A 24215-nucleotide genomic window follows, 5' to 3' on the forward strand; every position below is an offset into this window, starting at 1 on the left:
TTAAGACAAGTCTTGTATCATCTCAGAATCTTGTTTGTGCACCAGAATGGGGGACCTGATGTCCATCCCCATGTCCTGGTTACACAATTAAATGGTGAAGAGAACGGGGGAATGTGGGGAGAGCAGTGACATGTAGGAAGTGCGGAATGGAAAGTGAAAGTAATTGTCTGCCCCGCCTCTATTCCCATGGCATAGAGGAGGGGCAGACAATATTTGATTGACAGCTGAGATTTTTAGTTGAGCTTACAACAGCTATGAATGCTTTAATAAAAAATAGAAATTGGATTTCATGTTTAATTTGAAAAGGACTTTTATTATACAGATTTTTATGTCTGGGTGACCGGTCCCCTTTAATATATATGCGTGTGGGTTAGTAAAGGTGTAGAAAGTAGTGGCAGTACAATGAGGAGCAGAGAGCAGCCCAATGCAAGTTGTTGAGAGTTCCAATAAGGAGAAGAGAGTTGTATAGGAACCACACCCCAGTTACCTTGGGAGGGTGCACCTCGGGCTGCAATTTCACCCAGGGTCCCCTCTCTAGACGAGAAGAGGGTGGCCCCCCATCAGGGGACGGGTCAGAGCTCTGGCGGGAAAGGTGATTCCGGTCGGCAGGAGGGGGAACAGGAGCATGACGGACAGGGGGAGCCAGCGGGTCCTGCAAGGAGTTGGGTCGGGGAGTTGGCCTGAATGCTGCACGGTTCTGAGGAGTGGTACGAAGTGGCTGATGGGGGGTGCAAAGGGATGGAATGATGAGTAACTCCCCAATTTGTACCACTTCATTGTTACGAATACACCTGGATCTAACTGGATACCAATCACTTAAACCAACAGCAGCTGGAAATGTCTCAAGAAACAAGAAAGTTATTGGGGGCAACCAGCTGATACTGCCTAGTCTGAAATGAGGAGATGGAATGGAGATACAGGAGGGAAGAGAAAGGTCAGAGAGAAGTGACGAGACAGGAGAATAAGGCAGGACAGAGGCTGCAATGTCATCATCCCATCGTTATACACCGTCATTATACTCATTATACTCTCCTCATTCACTGCAACTCATTAATATTGTTATATTCACCTTTCCTGTAGCTCATGTGTATTTCCTTGGAACCGAGACACTGAACATTCTGTAATACTGAAGTTTTATCTGTACAGGATCTCAGCTGCCATAAAGCAGGACAGGACTGCTGCTTACAATGGGGATCAGATAGGATCTGTGCAGCCACTGGGACAGAATGTTCTGTTATACAGATAGCTAGAATCTCAGCTGCCATAAAGCAGGACAGGACTGCTGCTTACAATGGGGATCAGATAGGATCTGTGCAGCCACTGGGACAGAATGTTCTGTTATACAGATAGCTAGAATCTCAGCTGCCATAAAGCAGGACAGGACTGCTGCTTACAATGGGGATCAGATAGGATCTGTGCAGCCACTGGGACAGAATGTTCTGTTATACAGATAGCTAGAATCTCAGCTGCCATAAAGCAGTACAGGACTGCTGCTTACAATGGGGATCAGATAGGATCTGTGCAGTCACTGGGACAGAATGTTCTGTTATACAGATAGCTAGAATCTCAGCTGCCATAAAGCAGGACAGGACTGCTGCTTACAATGGGGATCAGATAGGATCTGTGCAGCCACTGGGACAGAATGCTCTGTTATACAAATAGCTAGAATCTCAGCTGCCATAAAGCAGGACTTTGCTTAGAAAAGCAGCAATACAAAGGTTACCTTGTGCTCCTGTATTTCTGGAGGCCGCTGTGAGGGAGGTGTTTGTGATGGGTTCCCAGCAGACTCCACTGAGCTTAGTTTAGTAATAGCAAGCGGGGAACTCTGCTTGTTCAGTCTCGAACGCTCCTCTACCTGATAAAAAAAAGAGAGGCCATCATGAACGTGTTATGTTGGATCAATACATTGGTTCAGAGCTCATCACATACAGATAGAGGCTGCTGTCCTGCACCAAATTCATGGACTTCATAGTGAATAGCAAACATGGCTGTGGAGGAAAGAGTGGTAGGACATAATGAAGGCCACAATAGCTGCATGCAATGGGAACAACTGAATCATTTTCCAAAGAGAAACTGCTCACTGTTATTATCCAATGTAATAATCTGGGCTTGGAATTTCAGTACTAAACAGACGCTGTAAAGGTACATTAGCTTCCAGCCACATCTATAGCTCAGCAGCATTTACTGATGCATTGCCAATACAGACGTCGATCAGCCGTGGTTACAAATTCCATCTGATTGAGGATCGAATCGTTCTTTGATGCGGCCCTCAATCCAACTGCCCGTTTTCTCCTTGTTATGATCTGATCAGCCTGCTATTGCTACCTCAAGGTGGGCATATGGGCAGTGGAGACAACGTAAGGCAGGAGGGACTAATATTTTCCTTCACCTCTAGACAGAAAATAGATCTATTACAATAAGACAGTTCCCCCCTCTGGCTCCACCCCAGTTCCCCCCTCTGGCTCCACCCCAGTTCCCCCCTCTGGCTCCACCCCAGTTCCCTCCTCTGGCTCCACCCCAGTTCCCCCCTCTGGCTCCACCCCAGTTCCCCCCTCTGGCTCCACCCCAGTTCCCTCCTCTGGCTCCACCCCAGTTCCCCCCTCTGGCTCCACCCCAGTTCCCCCCTCTGGCTCCACCCCAGTTCCCCCCTCTGGCTCCACCCCAGTTCCCCCTCTGGCTCCACCCCAGTTCCCCCTCTGGCTCCAACCCAGTTCCCCCCTCTGGCTCCAACCCAGTTCCCCCCTCTGGCTCCACCCCAGTTCCCCCTCTGGCTCCACCCCAGTTCCCCCTCTGGCTCCACCCCAGTTCCCCATTACTGCTGTAACCCGTTTGCCAGGTTGAGAAAGACAGTAGAAAAAAAGATCTTAGTCCAGCAGAATTCAGAAGGAGCACAAGGATGTCCATGTTTCTCTAGGTTGGAATCTGTTCTACTGCTCCATTCACTAGTTTTACCCCTTGTAAGGTCAACTACAATTTCACCACAGTCTGGGTCCATCAGTGATTACCCAATGAAACTGATTGACACCAGCCTGTTTTTGGATGTATTATCTACATACAAACACCATAAAACACAGGCCCCACCAGCAGGCTACAAGTGGGTTGGCTGTGGAAAAGTGAATGTAGAGCCTATCCACTGTAGCCACCAGCTTCTGGGCAAAGTTAGGAGGAATGGAGAGCTCAGTGCTCAGCCATGTGCATCAACCTGCTGTTCCAGGACCAAGAATGGCTTGTGTTTAAGGGTAGATACAATCATTCCATCATCACTGATTTATGAAATAAGACTGGCTCTCCCTTGTTCTCTCCCTGATGTCTCTTTAGGTGAGTGGTGGAAGAGGAGCACTGCTTTTGGCACCATTCATTCTTGGTCATGCTCCATAAGGAATCTTCCTTCCCAAGTAGATGAAAACTTGTCCGAGTTCCTTGCACAGAACATTGATCTCCATTTATTCCTGACGTGGTATACATAATTCTAACAAGAAGTTGCTGTCAAATGGCAATCACAAAATATAAGCTAAACCAACTGGTAGGAGCCTAATCATGGCCGTGTATTATGGGACCCGGGCACTCGCCTATTGGATACTAATTGAGCTGCTGTATAGTTGGCTGCATAGCAAGGATACATTGGACAATGTGCAGCCCGGTGGTAATCACAGAAGGCCCTGCCCAACAGTTAAATACTAGTCAATGTTGGGAGCGTGGCCATGATGGAGAACTGTATAGACGTGTCTTCTACTGACTGACTGACTGACTGACTGGACTCCTTGGGCAACACAAGCCCCTTTACCTAACAAATATCAACTTCAAACACCTGGCTATAAGAGGTGCCCCCCCCCCCGGACTCATACTCCAGTACCTCCAATGCCCCAACATCAGAACCGACCAATGCGGAGCTGCTCACTGCTATTAAGGGAATGCATGCTTCTATGACTGAGACAATAAAAGTCGATCTGTCACGACTTCCAAAATCGTTGGGAGTGATCCCACAGAGAACACTGGGTATTCGACATAGAAGACATGATGCGGCCTATCCCAGAAGAAATTGCGCAGCTGCAACAACAAGTGCAAATGTTTCCCAACCTCGCCGAAGACCTAGAGAACATGAACCGTCGCAACAACTTGCAGCTGGTATGCTCCCGAAGATTTTGAAAGTCGCGATGCAGGAGAGACAGAACGACTTTTATAGTCTCTAGCTGAGCAGTCATAGAAGCATGCGTTCCCTTAATAGCGGTAAGCAGCTCCGTACCCGTAAGAAACTATTTTGTGCCTGTGAAAGGGCATTTGAACAAGGGGATAAAAATGGGAGGATCCTTGCCTATCTAGCTAAACTGAATAACCCCCAACAATGATCGCTAGAATCAAAGATGCGCAGGGTAAATATGCAACAGACGCGGAAAACATTGCAGAGGTCTTTGCCAAATACTTCCAGGACCTTTATACCACACGTATCTCCTACACACAAGCAGTTAGAGCAATTCCTAAAGGGCATTAAATTCCCCAAATGAAGCCCAGACAAGTCCTCTTATCTAGATGGTCGCATAAAAACCCTGGGGGAAAAAAGGGACGCCATCGGTAGTCTCTCCCCCGGAAAAACTCCCGGACCGGATGGATACAAGCTCCTTAGTGATGAGCTGGTGCCCATTTCCACAATCCCTTTATTTCACTACTATAATACTTATACTCAAGGAGAGGAAATACCCAGAGTCTTGCGACTCATACCAACCTATATCCCTGATTAATACAGATGTTAAAATCTTGGCAAAAATCTTGGCCCAATGACTTATAACACTTTTACAATTAACACTATGACCTCATCATATGAGAGTAGGCTATGGAACCCAACCCCAAGAAAGATAATCTCTGATTTATATAAATCCCTAATTCCAAGCATAGGAAATCCCTTTGATAAATTAAAGAGTATATGGATAAGGAAATACTCCATCTCGATGAGCAGAGGCAATAGAAGGTGTTTATGAATTTTCACCAGAGACAAAATGGTGCAATACAGGATCATACATAGCACATATATTACCCCTACAAGATTGAAAGTGATGGGTAGAAACCCCAATGCAGTGTGCCCCAAATGTCAATCTCTAGATGCTGGATTCTTCCATTTACTGTGGGAATGCCCTATTGTAAATTATTATTGGAATACTAGTGGGAGGAGTGCCCGAAGGCACTCCTCTCCTCTGCCGTGCTGCTCTCAAGATGGCGGCCTCCCAAGGGAAGATGCTGCATCACAGCAATGTCATCACGCCGGCACGTGATGCCGGTGTCAATGGCACCAAAAATTCAAATCTTAAAAGCCGGTGAAAGATCAGATACACTGCCCGTGTATAGGATTTGTATTCTGCATTCCTGGGTGTGCTGTGCTTGTATTTATGGACTGGTTTCCTGATCTTGACTTCGGCTTCCTTCTGACCACAAATTTTTCTACCTGCCTTCTGACCTTCTGCCTGGATAAAGACCACAAACTTTGCTTAACCCTTTGGATACTTTGCAACCCTATTTTGGCTTCCTCCTTGGTCCTGACTTCCGCATCTGAGCCGGTGAGGCCCTGACAACTAGCTCCAGAAGTGTGATTATTAGGCATAGTAGATTATCTATTCCCCTTGAACAAAACCAGAACCCTGCTTAAAACGTTATACTTTTACTCCAAAAAGCATGTTGCTATGAGATGAATGAGCCCCCAACCAACGAAACTTAAGAATTGGGTGCAGTTAATCAATAGCAAGTTGCCTGTTATCAAATTAACCTATATATCTACACAGTGCCCTCAAAAGTTTGAGAAGGTTTGGGACACTTGGCTGGAGATCAATCCAGAAGTAGCCGACTAGACTTGACAGCACCAAACATTGAATTAGGTGCCAATCCCTGTTGATCCTCCCAATGACTCTCTGTTATTTGCCACAATCTGATTACTGCTCCTGACTAATTACTGTAATACTGTGAAATGTAAAAGCTCAACTGCATGTGGTCATAGTAATGCAAGTTTATGTGTACGTTTTGTTGTGTTTGAAAAGCAAAAAAAAAAACCTTTAACAAAAAAAAATTTTAACTGTCTAGTCCGAGGATGCCCCGCCAAATATGGGAAAATCTGGGATTAGTGGACAGAGGCCAAATCTTAAAGGGGAACTTTTGCAAAAATGAAAATGTAATATAAGCTTCAGCACACTGAAATAAGAATTTTTCTTAATATCAATTACAATCAATTAAAGATTCTGTACCGTTTCTGAAATAATCAAGTTTATCTTCACTATCCCTCACTCAGCATCTGTTTCTCTTCAATCAGTAGTTGGGTGTCAGATGAATGATCCAATATATCTTATAGGGGGGCTCCTTTTGCCTAGAAGATGTATTAGAGGTCACTCTATTAAACTCACCAGACATCATGTCTCTCTACATGCAGAATTTTTGCAAAAGGCAGTTATTTTGTTAGATTTTGTTTGTACTGGAATCAGTTATTTGAGTGAGCTCTTATTCATCTGCTAGGAAAGGAGCCCCCCTATAAGATATATTGGATCTAACTGTCAGTGATTATCTGACACCCAACTGCTGCATGAAGACAGAATAAAGAGAAACAGATGCTGAGAGAGGGAGAGTGAAGATAAACTTGATTATTTCAGAAATGATGCAGAATATTTAATTGATTGTATTTAGAAACGTTTCTTATTTCAGTATGAGGAAGCTTATATTACATTTTCATTTATGCGATAGTTCCCCTTTCATGGGCAGTAAGGGCCCCATCAGGATACCACCAGTGCTGCCAATACCTAGGTAATTAAAACCCTACCTCCAGTGTATCTGTGTGAACCTGACTTGGAATGACGATCAATGTTGACTACTGTATTATCCAATGGTGATTACAAGCTGTACCTGTTAACCCTTCTTTCTCTTCTGTACCCCCCTTTATTTGAAAATAAAATAAACACTGTTAAAAAAAACTACGACTGACTCCTGATCTCAGGCGAGGCAAATAAGAATAATGATTCCACTTTTCAATAATAACCTTTATAAAGAAATAACCACAGAACATGTATAATTAATACATCATAATAAGTTACTGTACTATATGTGTAATATGTGTGCTCACCTCTCTAGCCCAGGCAGGCTTCTCACTGGGGTTCATGACACCCCGATTGTAATGGTAAAGCGGCTTCTTTTCCTGCTGCTGCTTCTGTTGTTGCTGCTGCTGCTGTTGCTGCTGAAGGGACTTGAGATATGCGTGTTCTTGCTGAAGCTGTCTCTGCAGACGCTCCGACTGTCTCTGCTCCTCCAGCTGCTTCCGCTTGTATTCCTGTATATACAAGACTTGTTTTATATAGGTATCCAACCTGCCCTGCCATTATTCCCCGGAACTCTGAGTATCACTCATGTATTATAAGGGATAATGTACCCCCTACTGTAAATGATAAGGATATTAGAAGTCACTGAGGGGTTGTTCTGTGACCATATAAAGGCACAAGGCTGCAGGCTGAGTTATACAGGGAACTCTGAGTATCACTCATGTATTATAAGGGATAATGTACCCCCTACTGTAAATGATAAGGATATAAGAAGTCACTGAGGGGGTGTTCTGTGACCATATAAAGGCACAAGGCTGCAGGCTGAGTTATACAGGGAACTCTGAGCATCACTCATGTATTATAAGGGATAATGTACCCCCTACTGTAAATGATAAGGATATTAGAAGTCACTGAGGGGTTCTGTGACCATATAAAGGCACAAGGCTGCAGGCTGAGTTATACAGGGAACTCTGAGTATCACTCATGTATTATAAGGGATAATGTACCCCCTACTGTAAATGATAAGGATATTAGAAGTCACTGAGAGGTTGTTCTGTGACCATATAAAGACACAAGGCTGCAGGCTGAGTTATACAGGGAACTCTGAGTATCACTCATGTATTATAAGGGATAATGTACCCCCTACTGTAAATGATAAGGATATTAGAAGTCACTGATAGTCAAGGTGCTCAGGACATAATAAAGGTAACACATGACAAGGGTGGAGACTTGCAAACAAGACAGATATGAGGAATCCTAAATAACATTTATTGTAGAACGAGGGAAAAGACACAAGGGTCTCAGAGGAGGAGGAGGAGACTTTGGCCTTGCACGCTTGTGTGCTGCTCTCATCTAATCAGAATGAGCTAAATGAAAGGCCCAGCTGACCTCTGTATATATGTGAAATAGGGTTTATAAATTATACAATTTAAACAGCTGTGTAGCTTTTGTTAGACAGTTCCCTCTTATAGGGTTGGTGAGGGGTTGACAGCAGCACTTTTAGTTGTGTTAGTGTGTGGCCCTTAGTTCACTGCGCTGTGACTGTCCAGTAAATGATGGCGGCCCTGTGCCCAAGCTATACCTATATATATATATATATATATACTGTATATATATATATATATATATATATATATATATATATTATATATATATATATATATATATATATATATATATATATATATATATATATATATATATATATATTATATATACATACATACATACACACACATACACATGACATGGTGCAGTGCAGGAGTATTGATTTCCACGTGGAACCAGGGAGTTCCACGTGGAGGCAATGAGGCACATGAGAGGGGCCACAGGGTGGTGAATGCAGTGGTGGGAGGGGAGCTGTACATGGAGGAATATGGAGGTACAAGAGGTTTACCAGTAATAGTGCCTGCTCCTGTAGAAGCTGCTGCTGAAGGATTTCTAACTGCCTCTGTTCTTCCTCTAACTTGTGCCTGATATATTCCTAGAGAAGGAAGGAGAGATACAGAGAAAGCAAAGAAAGAGGAGTGCAGAAGTAATCACAGGGAGAATGACAGAAATCTTCTTACACCAGTGATGGAAATGACAGATTTGTGTGAGAAGGAGGAAACCACTGATAAGATATGTCTGTCCCTGGCATGGCTGCATTTATACTTCTGTTACTTATGTGCTGCTTGTTGAGCAGAGGAATAGAATAAGTGACAGAGCCCATATTAAAGGGCATGAAAAGGCAAAAAAATAAAATCTCTACTTTCTTTAATGAAACAGAAACCTATTTACAATATACTTTAATTAAAAAATGTGTACCGTTTTTTTAATAAACCTGACTGTAATGCAGTGAAATTCTCCCTTTATTTAACTTGCTCTGACGGCCGTGGATAGAAACTTCAGACAGTCCCTAACTGCTCTGCAGGGAAACGATCATACTTTCAAACAGCAGGGGGAGCCCCTCCACCTTACTTCCCAGAACTCAAGCAGCTTTGCTTGTTTCCCTGTAGAGCAGTCGGCGACTGTGTAGAGATTTGTATCCACAGACCCAGTGCAGTCTGTATATGCTGATTATTAATCAGTCTTGCTGTATCGGCTTCTGGCAGATATTATTTGACTTGTGCTGTTTTGATCATTTATGACGATCCCTAAGCAGCCCAGACTACACTGAGCATGTGCACAGTCTTGGTTTAATTAGACTTCTGGTTCAGAACAGGAGCTCTATGTCCTAACTTCATGAGGACACAACATAACTGGCCTAGCTCTGCCTGTAGAAGGGGATATAGCAGGAGTAGGAGGGACTAGTTATTTCTATTTTTTTGTGTTGTGCCTCCTAGTGGTGCAAGTATACCCCACTGTTCCTGTGTCCCCTAAGCAGACAACAGAGAAATACAGCATTTCTAGCATTATTCTATTTTAGACTTAAGTTCCCCTTTAATAGCCTCCTCCTCCTGGAGAAGAGAAATCAGAGTGTTCCTTAGGGTGCAGAGTTGTGAGTCTGTCCCTCCCCCTGCAGGGTGACACATAAAATGGGGTTATACCTTCCTATCACAGGGCAACACAGACAGGGGCTCACTTATAAACACTGGGCAAATTTGCACCTGGGCAGTAACCTATGGCAACCAATCAACGGTCTGCTTTTATTATTCAACCGGCAGCAGCCTGTAAAAAGCCAGTCACTGATTGGTTGCTATGGGTAACTGCCCAGGTGCAAATTTGCCCTGTGTTTATAAATGACCCCACAGAGTTTAGGGGGTCAGACCCCACTAAGAGATGCAGGGAGACAAAGAGGGAGGATTACAAGTTCTTTCATTCCTCGGCACAGATAGGGGAAAACAAACAATCTACTCTCCAAGTACAGAAGAAGGAGTAACAGATTGGCCCCTATCCTGCAGGGTGAAGGAACAATCACAAGATCATTGTCATAATTGTCTATCTTATCCCATAGATGGTGGTTACAGCCTCAAACAAGTTGGCAATTCAATCAGGCACAATTATTATTTTATGCGTCAGGCATTCAATGAGATTTCTCTATAAGGGCAAGAGAGAGCAAACAATTCCTCAGAAAGATGCGGCCACTGATCCAGCTCCTGGGGCAACAAGATTCTGCCCTGTGTTCTGGCTTCTGTTTCTGGGGCAAATCACACACTTTTGCCACTTCACTGCTCGATAATCTTTTTCTTTTGTTTCCAGTTCTTTCCCAGAAGTGTTTTATATTAAAGGTAAACTATCGTGAAAATTAAAATTTAATATAAGTTTCCTTATACTGAAGTTTGAAACTTTCTAAATACAATCAATTAAATATTCTGCATTGTTTCTGAAATAATCAAGTTTATTTTCTCTAGGGATGCACCGAATCCACTATTTTGGATTTGGCCGAACCTCCGAATCCTTTGTGAACGATTCGGCCGAATACCGAACCCTAATTTGCATATGCAAATTAGGGGTGGGAAGGAGAAATTTTTGTTACTTCCTTGTTTTTTGACAAAAAGTCACGTGATTTCCCTCCCCGCTATGCAAATTAGGATTCGGTTGTGCCTGCAAAAGGATTCGGCCGAATCCGAATCCTGCTGAAAAAGGCCAAATCCTGGCCGAATCCCGAACCGAATCCTGGATTCCCTAATTTTGACTATCCCTCTCTCAGCATCTGTTTCTCTTGATTTTGTCTTCATGCAGCAGTTGGGTGTCAGATATTCACTGACAGTTAGATCCAATATCTCTTATAGGGGGGCTCCTTTCCTAGCAGATGTATTAGAGCTCACTCAATTAACTGATTCCAGTACAAACAAAATCTAACAAAATAACTGCCTTTTGCACAAATTCTGCATGTAGAGAGACATGATGTCTGGTGAGTTTAATAGAGTGAGCTCTAATACATCTTCTAGGCAAAGGAACCCCCTATAAGATATATTGGATCTAACTGTCAGTGAATATCTGACACCCAACTGCTGCATGAAGAGAGAATGAAGAGAAACAGATGCTGAGAGAGGAATAGTGAAGATAAACTTGATTATTTCAGAAACAATGCAAAATATTTAATTGATTGTATTTAGACAGTTTCTTATTTCATTTTCGTGCTAGTTCCTCTTTAAAGGGGAACTCCGGCTTCCAAACCAAAATTTGATAAAGAGGCCATATAACACAGAAACCCCTAATATGCCCATCACCATTATTAGTTTCTTCAAAAAGTCTGAATAAATTGCATTTTCTATACTGAAATCCAGCTATGTAACTGTTCTCTTTCTGCATCATTTGAAATCCTGGCAGGGAAGGAGGGACTAAACACTGATGTTACACATTGTAACAACTTCTCCACAGCTCACAGACAGCATGCAGGAACTACATAACCCACAATGCATTGCACTGGGATGTTCCCTTACTTATTGAAATCACATGTGCAGAGAATTGTGGGGTTTGGAGGATACAGGCTAAGGACAGATGGCTGTTGATACAAAGTAACAGTAGTCAGCCAGCTCAGCAAAGTAGTCAGACAGATCAGCAGGAGAGCAGGGGGCTGGGCTTAGGGAATTGTTCCAAACCATTACAAATCATAAAAAGTCTGCATATTTTTCAATTGATGTAAATTGCAAAGTTGCTTGAAATTGTGTTTACTTTTCAAAAAGCTTAAGTTATGTTTTTGTGGAGTTCCCCTGTAAGAATTACTTTAAGAAAGAAATTTTAGATGGACAGAAATACATTGGGTAATAAGGGCCAGTTGGTCCTACGAGATGAATGCCATCCAGGGTAAAAAAACTGCCAATTTTTGGGTGATGATTTTAGAGCTACACTTGAGGCTGGCAAGTGTAAAAAGCAGCGACTATAAGCACAAAACGTCGGCCATTGAATGCAGCAGGAACACCGCTTGATGCGCCGGTGGATTTAGTCACCCAGAAAATAAAAACATTTAATTTTTGATTTGAGGGGAACTCAGGGAAGAGACAGTCACACTGAATTGCATCTGCAGAATAAGCTCCTTTATCTTTATACCTGACAGCACAGACATTGTGCACAAGGACTCTCATTGCACAGGCAGGACAGGGAGACTGGGGACACTACAGAGAGGGAGGAGCCGAGAGCACACTCAGTACAGATAGGGAGGAGCCGAGTGCACACTCGGATACAAGTAGAGTGCCCAGAAAGTACAGGACAGAGGAGCTCAGACTTGTGGATTCCAGATGTATTTGTTGAGAGCGCAAATTCTCTCAGTCATGTCACACTGGGATTCCAGGCATACAAACTGTATTTAGCCCCAACCCTGGACTTGTGTTGGGATTCCCATGTACCTGCTCTCTCTCTGCCATCCTCCTCTCTTCCTCCCGGCGTATGTCATCGCGTCTCCGTTGCTGCTCCTTCTCCTGCTGTTTCCTTTGCTCTCTCTCCCGCCGCTGTTGCTGTTACAATAAATATCAAGAGGAGTCACGGCTCACAGGACATACATAGATAGTTACATAGCTAAATTGGGTTGAAAAAAACCCAAAGTCCATCAAATTCATCCCCTCCAAATGAAAACCCAGCCCCATACACACACCACTCCCTACTCTTACATAAATTCTATATACCCATATCTATACTAACTTAGTATCACAATAGCCTTTGATATTATGTTTGTCCAAGAAATCATCCAAGTCATTCTTAGGGTCTGGCCACACAAGCAGATTTGGGGAGATTAGTCGCATCCAGCAACAAATCTCCTCTTCTTTAGGGGTGACAATCTCCCCGAACTGCCTTCCCCCTGCGAAACGAAATCGAAGCACCGTGTGCATTGCCGTAGGCGATTTTCATTTTAGTCGGCGGAGGGCAGGGGGGGCGGTAGTTCAGGGAGATTGTTGCCCCGAAGAAGAGATTTGTCGCCGGGCAACTAATCTCCCCGAATCTGCTCATGTGGCCTGACCCTTATAGTCATTAACTGAATCAGCATCACAACATCACCCGGCAGTGCATTCCACAACCTCACTGTCCTGACTGTGATGAACCCCCTACTCTGTTCCTTTAAATGAAAGTTCTTTTCCTCTAGTCTAAAGGGGAGGCCTCTGGTACGTGATTCTCTTTATGGGTAAAAAGGTCCCCTGCTATTTGTCTATAATGCCCTCTAATGTACTTGTAAAGTCTAATCATGTCCCCTCACAAGCGCCTTTTTTCCAGAGAAAACACCCCCAACCTTGTCAGTCTCCCCTCATAATTTAACTCTTCCCTCCCTCTAACCAGTTTAGTTGCACTTAGTCTCTGCACTCTCTCCAGCTCATTTATATCCCTCTTAAGGACTGGAGTCCAAAACTGCCCCCATACTCCAGATGAGGCCTCACCAGGGACCTATAAAGAGACACAATTATGTTTCATCCCTTGAGTTAATGCCCTTTTTTATACAAGACAGAACTTTATTTGCTTTAGTAGCCACAGAATGACACTGCCCAGAATTAGACAACGTGTTATCTACAAAGACCCCAAGATCCTTCTCATTTAAGGAAACTCCCAACACATTGCCATTTAGTGTATAACTTGCATTTATATTATTTCTGCCAAAGTGCAAAGTGACTGTTTTTTATGACTCCCAAGAGCTGGATCCAATAAAAGGCATGCGTTTAATGGGTTAAACGTGTAGGGACAAAGCAGCCTACTGACAATGAACTGGTTTATCGTTCCATTTAGGAGCACAGTTCCCCAACAGCCGTGACCATAGTGTTTCATACATGTCTGTGTGTTATATTGAAATAAGTGGTCAGACATAGAAGAGCAAGTGCAGCAGTTGTGGGGTCACGCAGTAATCCCTGCAGCTCTGAGACTGATGGGGCCATTTAGTAACACGTCTATCAGCGAGCTGTGGCCTGAAGTGCAGTATTTGTTATGTATTAAACCAGTCACTATTAAATAAGTGACAGTTAATATACACAAGTGTACAGGGATTGCTGGGAGTGTTGAGGCCTGGAGTGTCCCAGTTGTGTGGATACAAAATACCTATGGCTGGATAAAGATGGATCTGCTAAACTTACAGTGTGACAATATGGGTTGTGCCTTGAGATTCAGTATTCATCAGCAAGTGCTGCATCTGGTAACTTAGTGCATCCTTTTGCCAGCAGGGACTGGCAACCTATTCCTTGTACTCCCTGTACCTGAACTAAAACTCCCACACTCACCCCAGCAGCATTGCAGGATCCACGTGACAGTGGCTTCCAGGTCTGTGATAGAGGCATTGCAAGAGGTTCATCCCAAGGCCAACAGCAAGTCAGAGCAGTGCTTTTTGGGAGCGTGCTTAAAAAGAATGGAGGAAAATGCACAGCAGCTACCTGCAAACAGTTCTTACCTCTTCCACTCGGCGGCGCTCTTCCTTTTGCTCCTCTATGCGCCTCTGCCTCTCATGGAGCAGCTGCTTGATGTGCGCCTCAGAGTCCCGGTGCTGAGCTCCTACCTGCTGCTGCTTCAAGGCCTCAGAGTTACTTTTGTTCTCCTGCTGAAGCCTCAGGAACTCGCGTCTCAACGTGGATTCCCCCGGCACATTCATTATTGAACTGAAATAGTCACAGGTAACTCTCTCTCAGAAAGCAAAATACTCAATAAAGTCATATTTATATGAATATTCAGAATAGGAAGCAATTGTGCCCTGCAAGAGTGGGGCAGCTCACTACCGACTGCACAGGGATGGGACTATTTCATGGAAATGGAGATTAGCCAACCTTTCAGTTTTCTCTACACAAGTCTAGTGTCTTACCTTGGTTCTCCCTCATCTCCATGGTTCTCCTCCTCATCCTCACTGCCACTGTATTCATATTCAGTCTCATCTGTGTGAGGGAGAAAAACAAATAACTAAAGTGCAGAGTGTTACCCCTACTGCTGTCAGTACTATAGAAGACACAGCTCCTGGAATTAGGGACATTGTGTATGTGAAGGGGTTTAGGAGCTCAGTGGCTCTGACATTGTTAAAGGGGAACTATTGCAAAAATTAAAATGTAATATAAACTTCAGCATACTGAAATTAGACGTTTTCTAAATATAATCAATTAAAGATTCGGTACCGTTTCTGAAATAATCAAGTTTATCTTCTCAGCATCTGTTTCTCTTCAATCTGTCTTCATGCAGCAGTTGGGTGTCAGATATTCATTGACAGTTAGATCCAATATATCTTATAGGGGGGCTCCTTTTGCCTAGAAGATGTATTAGAGCTCACTCCATTAAAATCACCAGACATCATGTCTCTCTACATGCAGGATTTGTGCAAAAGGCAGTTATTTTGTTAGATTTTGTTTGTACTGGAATCAGTTATTTGCGTGAGCTCTAATTTATCTGCCAGGAAAGGAAGCCCCCCTATAAGATATATTGGATGTAACTGTCAATGACTATCTGACACCCAACTGCTGCATGAAGAGAGAATGAAGAGAAACAGATGCTGAGAGAGGAATAGTGAAGATAAATTGGATTATTTCAGAAATTATGCAGAATATTTAATTGAGAAAGTTTCTTATTTCAGTGTCATGAAGCTTATATTACATTTTCATTTTTGCGATAATACCCCTTTAAAACCAGGAAATGCTACCTTCTGATTGGGCGCGACGGTTACAGTAAGCAAAAGCACTGGAAATAATTCTCGTGCTGAAGAAGGGAGACGAACGTGCAGCTTCATTAGTGTCTCACTACATTCCTACCTTTCTCACCTCGCTTTTTCCTGGATCGGTCTATGTGATCCTTCAGCTGGATCCTAACCTGCCTCTCCGTCGGCTGGTCCCTGATAAAGGGGTGCTTAAGTAGCGGCTCAGTGGGTGGTCGGCTCATGTAGTTCTTGATCAGACACGTGTCAATGAAGTCAATGAACTTTTTGGACCTGAGAGTGGGAGTAAAAGAGTTGGAGAAAACAGTATGGCACACACATGCAGAGTATGGCACACACATGCAGAGTAGGACAGGCAGAGTATGGCACACACATGCAGAGTAGGACAGGCAGAGTATGGCACACACAGGGAGCATGGTGCAGGCAGAGTATGGCACACACAGGCAGAGTATGGCACACACAGGCAGAGTATGGCACACACAGGCAGAGTATGGCACACACAGGGAGCATAGGACAGGCAGAGTATGGCACACACAGGCAGAGTATGGCACACACAGGGAGCATGGTGCAGGCAGAGTATGGCACACACAGGCAGAGTATGGCACACACAGGGAGCATGGTGCAGGCAGAGTATGGCACACACAGGCAGAGTATGGCACACACAGGGAGCATAGGGCAGGCAGAGTATGGCACACACAGGCAGAGTATGGCACACACAGGCAGAGTATGGCACACACAGGGAGCATAGGACAGGCAGAGTATGGCACACACAGGCAGAGTATGGCACACACAGGGAGCATAGGACAGGCAGAGTATGGCACACACAGGGAGCATGGTGCAGGCAGAGTATGGCACACACAGGCAGAGTATGACACACACAGGGAGCATAGGGCAGGCAGAGTATGACACACACAGGGAGCATAGGGCAGGCAGAGTATGACACACACAGGGAGCATAGGGCAGGCAGAGTATGGCACACACAGGGAGCATGAGGAAGGCAGAGTATGGCACACACAGGCAGAGTATGGCACACACAGGCAGAGTATGGCACACACAGGGAGCATAGGGCAGGCAGAGTATGGCACACACAGAGAGCATTGGGAAGGCAGAGTATGACACACACAAAGAGCAAAGGGCAGACAGAGTATGGCACACACAGGGAGCATAGGGCAGACAGAGTATGGCACACACAGGGAGCATAGGGCAGGCAGATTATGGCACACACAGGGAGCATAGGGCAGGCAGAGTATGGCACACACAGGGAGCATAGGGCAGGCAGAGTATGGCACACACAGGGAGCATAGGGCAGGCAGAGTATGGCACACACAGGGAGCATGAGGAAGGCAGAGTATGACACACACAGGGAGCATAGGGCAGGCAGAGTATGGCACACACAGGGAGCATAGGGCAGGCAGATTGTGGCAAACACAGGGAGCACAGGGGAGGCAGAATACAGCAGGAGACATGGGAGCCTATAGGACCACTACTGGACATGTAAACATACATACTGTATGCTTTTGGCAATGAGAGCCATGCAAACTCTGCAAGGAGACTAAACCAGGAGGGGTGGACAGTCACACTTACCACTTTTTGGATTTTAGTTTCGGGGGAGGATTCCTGGGGATAAGGAAGAGAGCTCTCATGGGGTGCATGTCGCAGAGTGCTGCCAGTAGGAAAGATCAGAAATGATTTACATTAGTAGGACAATAAAGCAAGACAAAAACACAAATATCCTGCCACGCTGAATGGCACCTTTAATCAGTCATCTCATCAAGAAAGGTCCACTGACAGTAAACGCAGCAGCAAAAGTAATTATAAAATGAAACATATTTAATAGGGCATGTGTAGCCTAATGCATTTTATAGCCTATGAGTAAGTGCCCATTTGGCATAAAACACATTAGGCTACACATGTCCTAATTAATATTTTTTACTTTTGCTGCTACATTTACTATCAGTGGGTGTTTTTCACCTACTCTGAGTTTTAAAATTCTTGGCAACCGTTGGACTGGGGTTCTTCGTGATGAGACCGCAATGTGATTTTTGTAACTTGACATGTATACTTACTCCTTAAGAGCAGATATACACGCCATTTTTTTCTGTCTCATCAAGAAAGCCAAAATGTGAGGGCCACGCTAACAAGTGAAGCCCACTGAATCCAGAATCACATTAAAAGGGGTGACCATAAAGCATGGATGGCAGCACTTGCACTATCGCTTCTCTCACCACATCTACCCCTATGGGGAAACTCCTTCCTCCCACACTTGCAACACCTAGCAGCATCCAAAATCTGGCCACAATGGGGTCTACACACAATAGGGGACTTGCTTAAGGATCGAATGGTACGCCCCAGAAATAAAACATGGTCAAACCCAGGAGGCTCTTCCCTGGTTCTCCTATGTCCAGTTGAGACGAGCCACCGATACCCAATTTCAGGTCCATAAACCTCACAACTACTAAGATAGAGTCAGCCCTTAGAGCCACCTCTACCAGGAAACCTATCACCACGCTATACTTGCTTCTCCTATCGACAATTAAAACTCCATTTAGTGCCATGAGTATAGCCTGGAGCAGAGACATCCCAGAGCTGGAGGATGATGACTGGGAAGAGGCAACTGACAGGGCCTATGACTACTTGGTCTCAACTAGAGATGGACTGATCCAATTCAAAATCCTACACAGACTCCACCTAACCCCAACTTGACTGTTCCGTATGAACAGATGTGACTCACCCCAGTGCTCCAAATGTAGGGCCTCAGAGAAGGCATCTTACCTACACCTTATTTGCTCATGTCCTTGAATCCAAGCCTTCTGGTCCCCAGTCCTCCCCTATATCCAGGACAAAACAGCACTACCTAAACGGTTAACCCCAAGGTATGTCTCCTTGGTGTAGTGGACGAGGTTACCCCAAGGGCGGCCATGAGAATAATTTTCTGTTCTACTCCAGGAAATGTATCATTCTAAATTGTATGTCACCCCAACCTCCCACACTCAATGGCTGGCTGAACGGAAGCGTATACTAATGTGCGGGAATGCAAAATGCATATGTTGTATTGAGGCTACTATTCTGATTATGGAACCATGAATAAAAACCTTTAAAAAAAAAAAGGGATGACCACAAGCAAAAAAAGCCTTATGAAAATTATAGGGTGCGGAATGGCCTAACAATATATTGCACTGAGAATTATGGGAAGGGAAAGCAGCTGCATGAGGCAAGGAAACACGTGAAACCCAGTAACTCTGGCGCTATTGATGTCTGGTTCCTATGAGCTGCACTCGATCGGCCTCTGTGTGAGTAGCGGTTAATGCGTGTAGCCTACTCATAAGCTTTGTTGCAATTTAATGGCTGCATTGAATACAATTCAGGAGAGAATACTTGTGGAGTGCTTTTATGTCGGGAAGGGAAAGTGCTGTTCCCTGCACTTCAACTTGTTTGTGCTATTTGGTCTTTCTCTTGAGAGCCTGAGCCCCGTTACATGAACCCAGCAAATTGCTTTCTTATTAGTGTCTCTGTGCATGGAACTCTGCCCAAATGCTACCCACAAATGCCAAGTGGGCTACTCAAAGGGTACCTGGGAGGACAAGTGGGAGAGGAACAGGAGAGGAAAAGAATGGCAAATAATAAGGTATGTACAGCCCTTGAGTCCATCTCCCCATCACTCGCTCTGCCTGACGAAAAGCCTTTCTAAATTCCAAGCTGGAGAGGAGAGAGCAGGGTTGAGCGTCACCAATGTAAAAGTAACAAATAAAGCTGAAAAGATGTTTAAAGGGAAAGTTAACATTTAGCCAGGTTTGGTCAGCAGTCAGGTTCCTACATGCCTGGGTTGGAGGAAATCGCATGGGTGTTTCACTGGCATGTTCTTGTGGGATCAACCACATTTGAAAATGTTTTTTCTAGGGATGCACCTAATCCACTATTTTGGATTTGGCTGAATACTAAACTGAATCCAAATTTGCATATACAAATTAGGGATGGGAAGGGAAAACATTTTCTACTTCCTTGTTATTTGACAAAAAGTCATGCGATTTCCCTCCTAGCCTCTAATTTGCATATGCAAATTAGGAATCGGATTTGGTTCGGCCAGGCAGAAGAATTTGGCCGAATCTGAATCTTGGTGAAAAAGGCCGAATCCTGGATTTGGTGCATCCCTAGTTTTTTCTCTCTCTACAATTGTGCAAAGACTTTTTATTTCATTACAATCACCTAGTGGCACTGATTTGTGGGGCAAAAAAACCTTAGGCTCACAGAATAATTCAACCCGAATCTCCCCTTGTTCCATGTTGAAGTGACCAGGGACTTGAAGTCCCTCTGCTTTCCATAGACTGTTTGCAGCAGCCACTACAGAGGGAGTTCAAGTCCAAGAATCCATCACTTCAGCATGAAAACAATGACGGGGGAGATGCAAGACACCGTGAGCCTAAGGCAGAGGAGGGGAACTGGCCCCAGAAGGACAGAGAGAATATCATGGTTTTCTCTCTGTGGAATCAGCTATGTCTGTGTCAACAAAAAAAACCATACAATTAAATAAAGGGGAACTATAGAGAAAATTATGTAACGATGAAAAAATTTAATATAAGCTTTAGCATACTGAAATAAGAACATTTCTAAATATATTCAATTGAAAATTCTGTACTGTTTCTGAAATAATCAAGTTTATCTTCACTATCGCTCTCTCAGCATCTGTTTCTCTTCATTCTCCCTTCATGCAGCAGTTGGGTGTCAGATATTCACTGACAGTTAGATCCAATATATCTTATAGGGGGGCTCCTTTTGCCTAGAAGGTGTATTAGAGCTCACTCTATTAAATCACCAGACATCATGGGACAAATTTACTAAAGGGCGAAGTAACGAACGCTGGTGAAAATTCGCCAGTATGACATAATTTCGGGACTTCAACGATTTACTAATGGGCGCTGGCATAAATTCGCTAGCGAAGGAGATAGACTCTAGTGCTACTTTGCACTAGTGCAATAGAGTAGATAGGACTTCCTCAAAAAAAATTTTTTCTAATTTCCAAAAAACGCTGGCGACTTTTCAGTTTTTCAGGGTGATAGGCTGTAAAAGATCGTACATTTTTTTAGGGTACTCGGCTTCCCCCTACATTTCCTAACATATGGCACATAAAGTATATACTGGGCTCATGTGTAGGGCAATATAACAACTTTATTTTATTAAGGTTCCCTGGGCTTGTGTAATGTAATGTATTTGCTGCAACATATACGTCCATTCAACTTTAACTTCCTGCCATATGCAAATTAGCCAGCGCTAGCGCAACTTCGCTTTGCTTGCCGAATTAATGCTAGCAAACTTCGCCATCGTTCGGCGCCCTAGACGCAACTTCACATTTTAGTGAATTAGCATTGTCCTGGCGAATTTTCGCCTGGTGAAGTGTGCCGATGTGAGCGAAGCAGTCGCTGGTGAATTTCCAGAGGTTAGTGAATTTGCCCCAATGTCTCTCTACATGCAGGGTTTGTGCAAAAGGCAGTTATTTTATTAGATCTTGTTTGTACTGGAATCAGTTATTTGAGTGAGCTGAATTCTTCATTTCAGAAATAATGAAGAATATTTCATTGATTTTCCCCTCTGAAACAAATTGGAGAGGCCTCAAATGGGCTTTTTTTTTGCCTTCCTCTGGATCAGGGATCCCCAACCTTTTGAACCCGTGAGCAATATTCAGAAGTAAAAGGAGTTGGGGAGCAACACAAGCATGAAAAATGTTCTCGGAGTGCCAAATACGTGCTGTGATTAACCATATAGTAGCCCCATGTGGATTGCCAACCTACTTTGAGGCTCTGGTTGGCAGTACATCTGGTTTTTATACAGCCAAAACTTGCCTCCAAGCCTGGAATTCAAAAATAATCATCTGCTTTGAGGCCACTGAGAGCAACATCCAAGGGGTTGGAAAGCAACATGTTACTCACGAGCTACTGGTTGGGGATCACTGCTCTGGATCAACTGGCAGTTTAAAATAGAGTTAATGGATGTGTGTCCTTTTTCGACCTAACTTACCATGTACTTTGATTGTATTTAAAATGTTTCTTACTTCAGTGTGATGCAGCTTACAGTATATAAAATTTTCATTCTAGCGATAGTTCACCTTTAATATTGGCAGATCAGTGTTAATGCACCTTACCTACACAGCCCAGCTGAATGAGCTCCCATCAAAAAGGGGGTTATTTTTCTCTTTACACCCTAGTAACAGGAAACCGTTCAAATACCAAGCCCTGCAAATACCGAGGGGCAGATTTATCAAGGGTCAAATTTCGAAGTAATGGGAGTTTTATTGAACCCCCATAACTTCCGATTTTTGAATTAAAAAAAGATATTTGAATTTTTTTCAAATTCGAATCTAATTTGGACTATTCCCTAGTCGAAGTACACAAAAATACGCTCGAAATTCGAATTTTTTTAATTCAAATTTTCACTTCTACCCTGGATAAATCTGTCCCTTTATTGTGTCTTAGAACAGCCCACTGAATACGGAGCCCTTTCTCACAGCAGTTGTGAATAAAGATGATTGAATGAAATGATTAAGGTTCCAGTGGGCACAACAGACTAGGGGCGGTTGCATTAAGAGGACAGATAAAACATGCCTGAAGCTTCTGAGCTAATGATATACTGCAACTATAAGAGAACTTGTCTCCGTGTATAAGATGACTGCTACAGGTATAGTAACCCATAGCAACCTACCAGCATGTCGCATTTACTGGTGGTACTCGGTTGCTATTGGATACCAATACTGTGCCTATTACATTACCTTACAAGACCTCAACCATTCAGATGTTTGCTTTTCAACAAGTAAATGCTACCTGATGACTGGTTGCTTAAAGGAGAACTAAACCCTAAAAATGAATGTAGCTAAAAATGCCATATTTTATATAGTGAACTTATTGCACGAGGCTAAAGTTTGAGCTTGTCAATAGCAGCAATGATCCAGGACTTCAAACTTGTCACAGGGGGTCACCATCTTGGAAAGTGTCTGTGACACTCACATGCTCAGTGGGCTCTGATTGGCTGTTGAGAAGCTAAGCTTAGGGCTCGTCACTAATTATCCAGCAGAAAATGAGCTTCCCTGGCTGTAATATAAGCTGATGCTACAGGTTTGCTGATTATTCAATTCTGATGCTAATTGCACTGGTTTCTGTGCTGCCAAGTAGTAATTATGTGTATTAATTACTAATCAGCCTTATATTGTGACATTTCTATTCTATGTGTACTGTATATTGTGAGTGGGTCCCTAAGCTCAGTAAGTGACAGCAGCACAGAGCATGTGCAGTGAATCAGCAGAAAAGAAGATGGGGAGCTACTGGGGCATCTTTGGAGACACAGATCTTTACTGCTAAAGGGCTGTGGTTGCCTTGGGCTGGTACAGAAGCACAAAACATCATGTACAACATTTCTACCTACTTTAGTTAGGCTTTACTTCACCTTAAGGCTTATCTTACATAGAAAATATACTCCCCCTTTTTTGACCTGCCAGATATAATATCAATTTGTATTTTATTCTTCAGACATACCGATTTCACAGATTGAGAGGAATCCATGGTAGCCTGAAAAACAATTTTCCAACATCCCTTAGGCTCACAGTGTAATGCAGCTCTCCCTCACCTGGTTACATTGTGGAGTGATGGATTCTGGGATTTAAACTCCTTCGGCTTTTCAGAGAATCTTTGCACCACCCACTATGGGAAGCAGAGAGGCTCCAAGTCACAGAATCGATCACTTCCCAATGGAATGAGCTGAAGGAGAGGTTAAATGACACAGTGAGCCAAAGGGGGCGGAAAACATCTATCATAGTTTCCTCTCAATCTGGGAATTTTGGTATGTCTGTGTACAATAAAACACATTAATATTTATACCAGGCAGGTCAGACAGCATTTATGCAACTTTTCTACCTAAATCATCTCACGGATATGTCAAAAAGGTGGTATGTTTTCCCTTTAAAGGGGCTGTTCACCTTTAATTAACTTTTAGTATGATGTAGAGAGGGATATTCTGAGACAATCTGCAATTGGTTTTCATTTTTTAATATTTGTGTTTTTTTGCTTATTTGGATTTTTATTCAGCAGCTCTCCAGTTTGCAATTTCAGCCATCCAGTTGCTAGGGTCCAAATTATCCTTGCATTAAATTGAATAAGAGACTGGAATGTGAATAGGAGAAGTCTGAACAGAAAGATGCGTAATAAAATTAGGGATGCACCGAATCCACTATTTTGGATTCGGCCGAACCCCTGAATCCTTTGTGAAATATTCGGCCGAATACTGAATCGAATCCGAATTCTAATTTGCATATGCAAATTAGGGGTGGAAATGGAAAACATTTTTTAATTCCTTGGTTTGTGACAAAAAGTCACGTTTTCCTCCCGCCCCTAATTTGCATATGCAAATTAGGATTCAGTTCGGCCAGG

The 24215-nt window shown here is 43.6% G+C and overlaps 1 protein-coding gene across 8 annotated transcripts in view; it reads right to left on the reverse strand.

Moving 5' to 3' along the window:
* Positions 1-24215, reverse strand: part of mink1.L (misshapen-like kinase 1 L homeolog) — a 93072-nt gene that overhangs the window by 15109 nt on the left and 53748 nt on the right. For 2 of the 8 annotated variants that reach the window (XM_041585128.1, XM_041585126.1), the window contains exons 9-17: positions 17392-17470; positions 15905-16080; positions 14974-15043; positions 14569-14773; positions 12554-12661; positions 8680-8766; positions 7091-7294; positions 1724-1855; positions 488-718 (exon numbers count right to left, since the gene is read on the reverse strand). In XM_041585128.1, the coding sequence (XP_041441062.1) occupies positions 488-718; positions 1724-1855; positions 7091-7294; positions 8680-8766; positions 12554-12661; positions 14569-14773; positions 14974-15043; positions 15905-16080; positions 17392-17470 (1292 nt within the window). 8 annotated transcript variants of the gene reach the window in all.

The sequence above is a fragment of the Xenopus laevis genome, chromosome 3L, assembly GCF_017654675.1.
Source record: "Xenopus laevis strain J_2021 chromosome 3L, Xenopus_laevis_v10.1, whole genome shotgun sequence".
NCBI lineage: Eukaryota > Metazoa > Chordata > Amphibia > Anura > Pipidae > Xenopus > Xenopus laevis.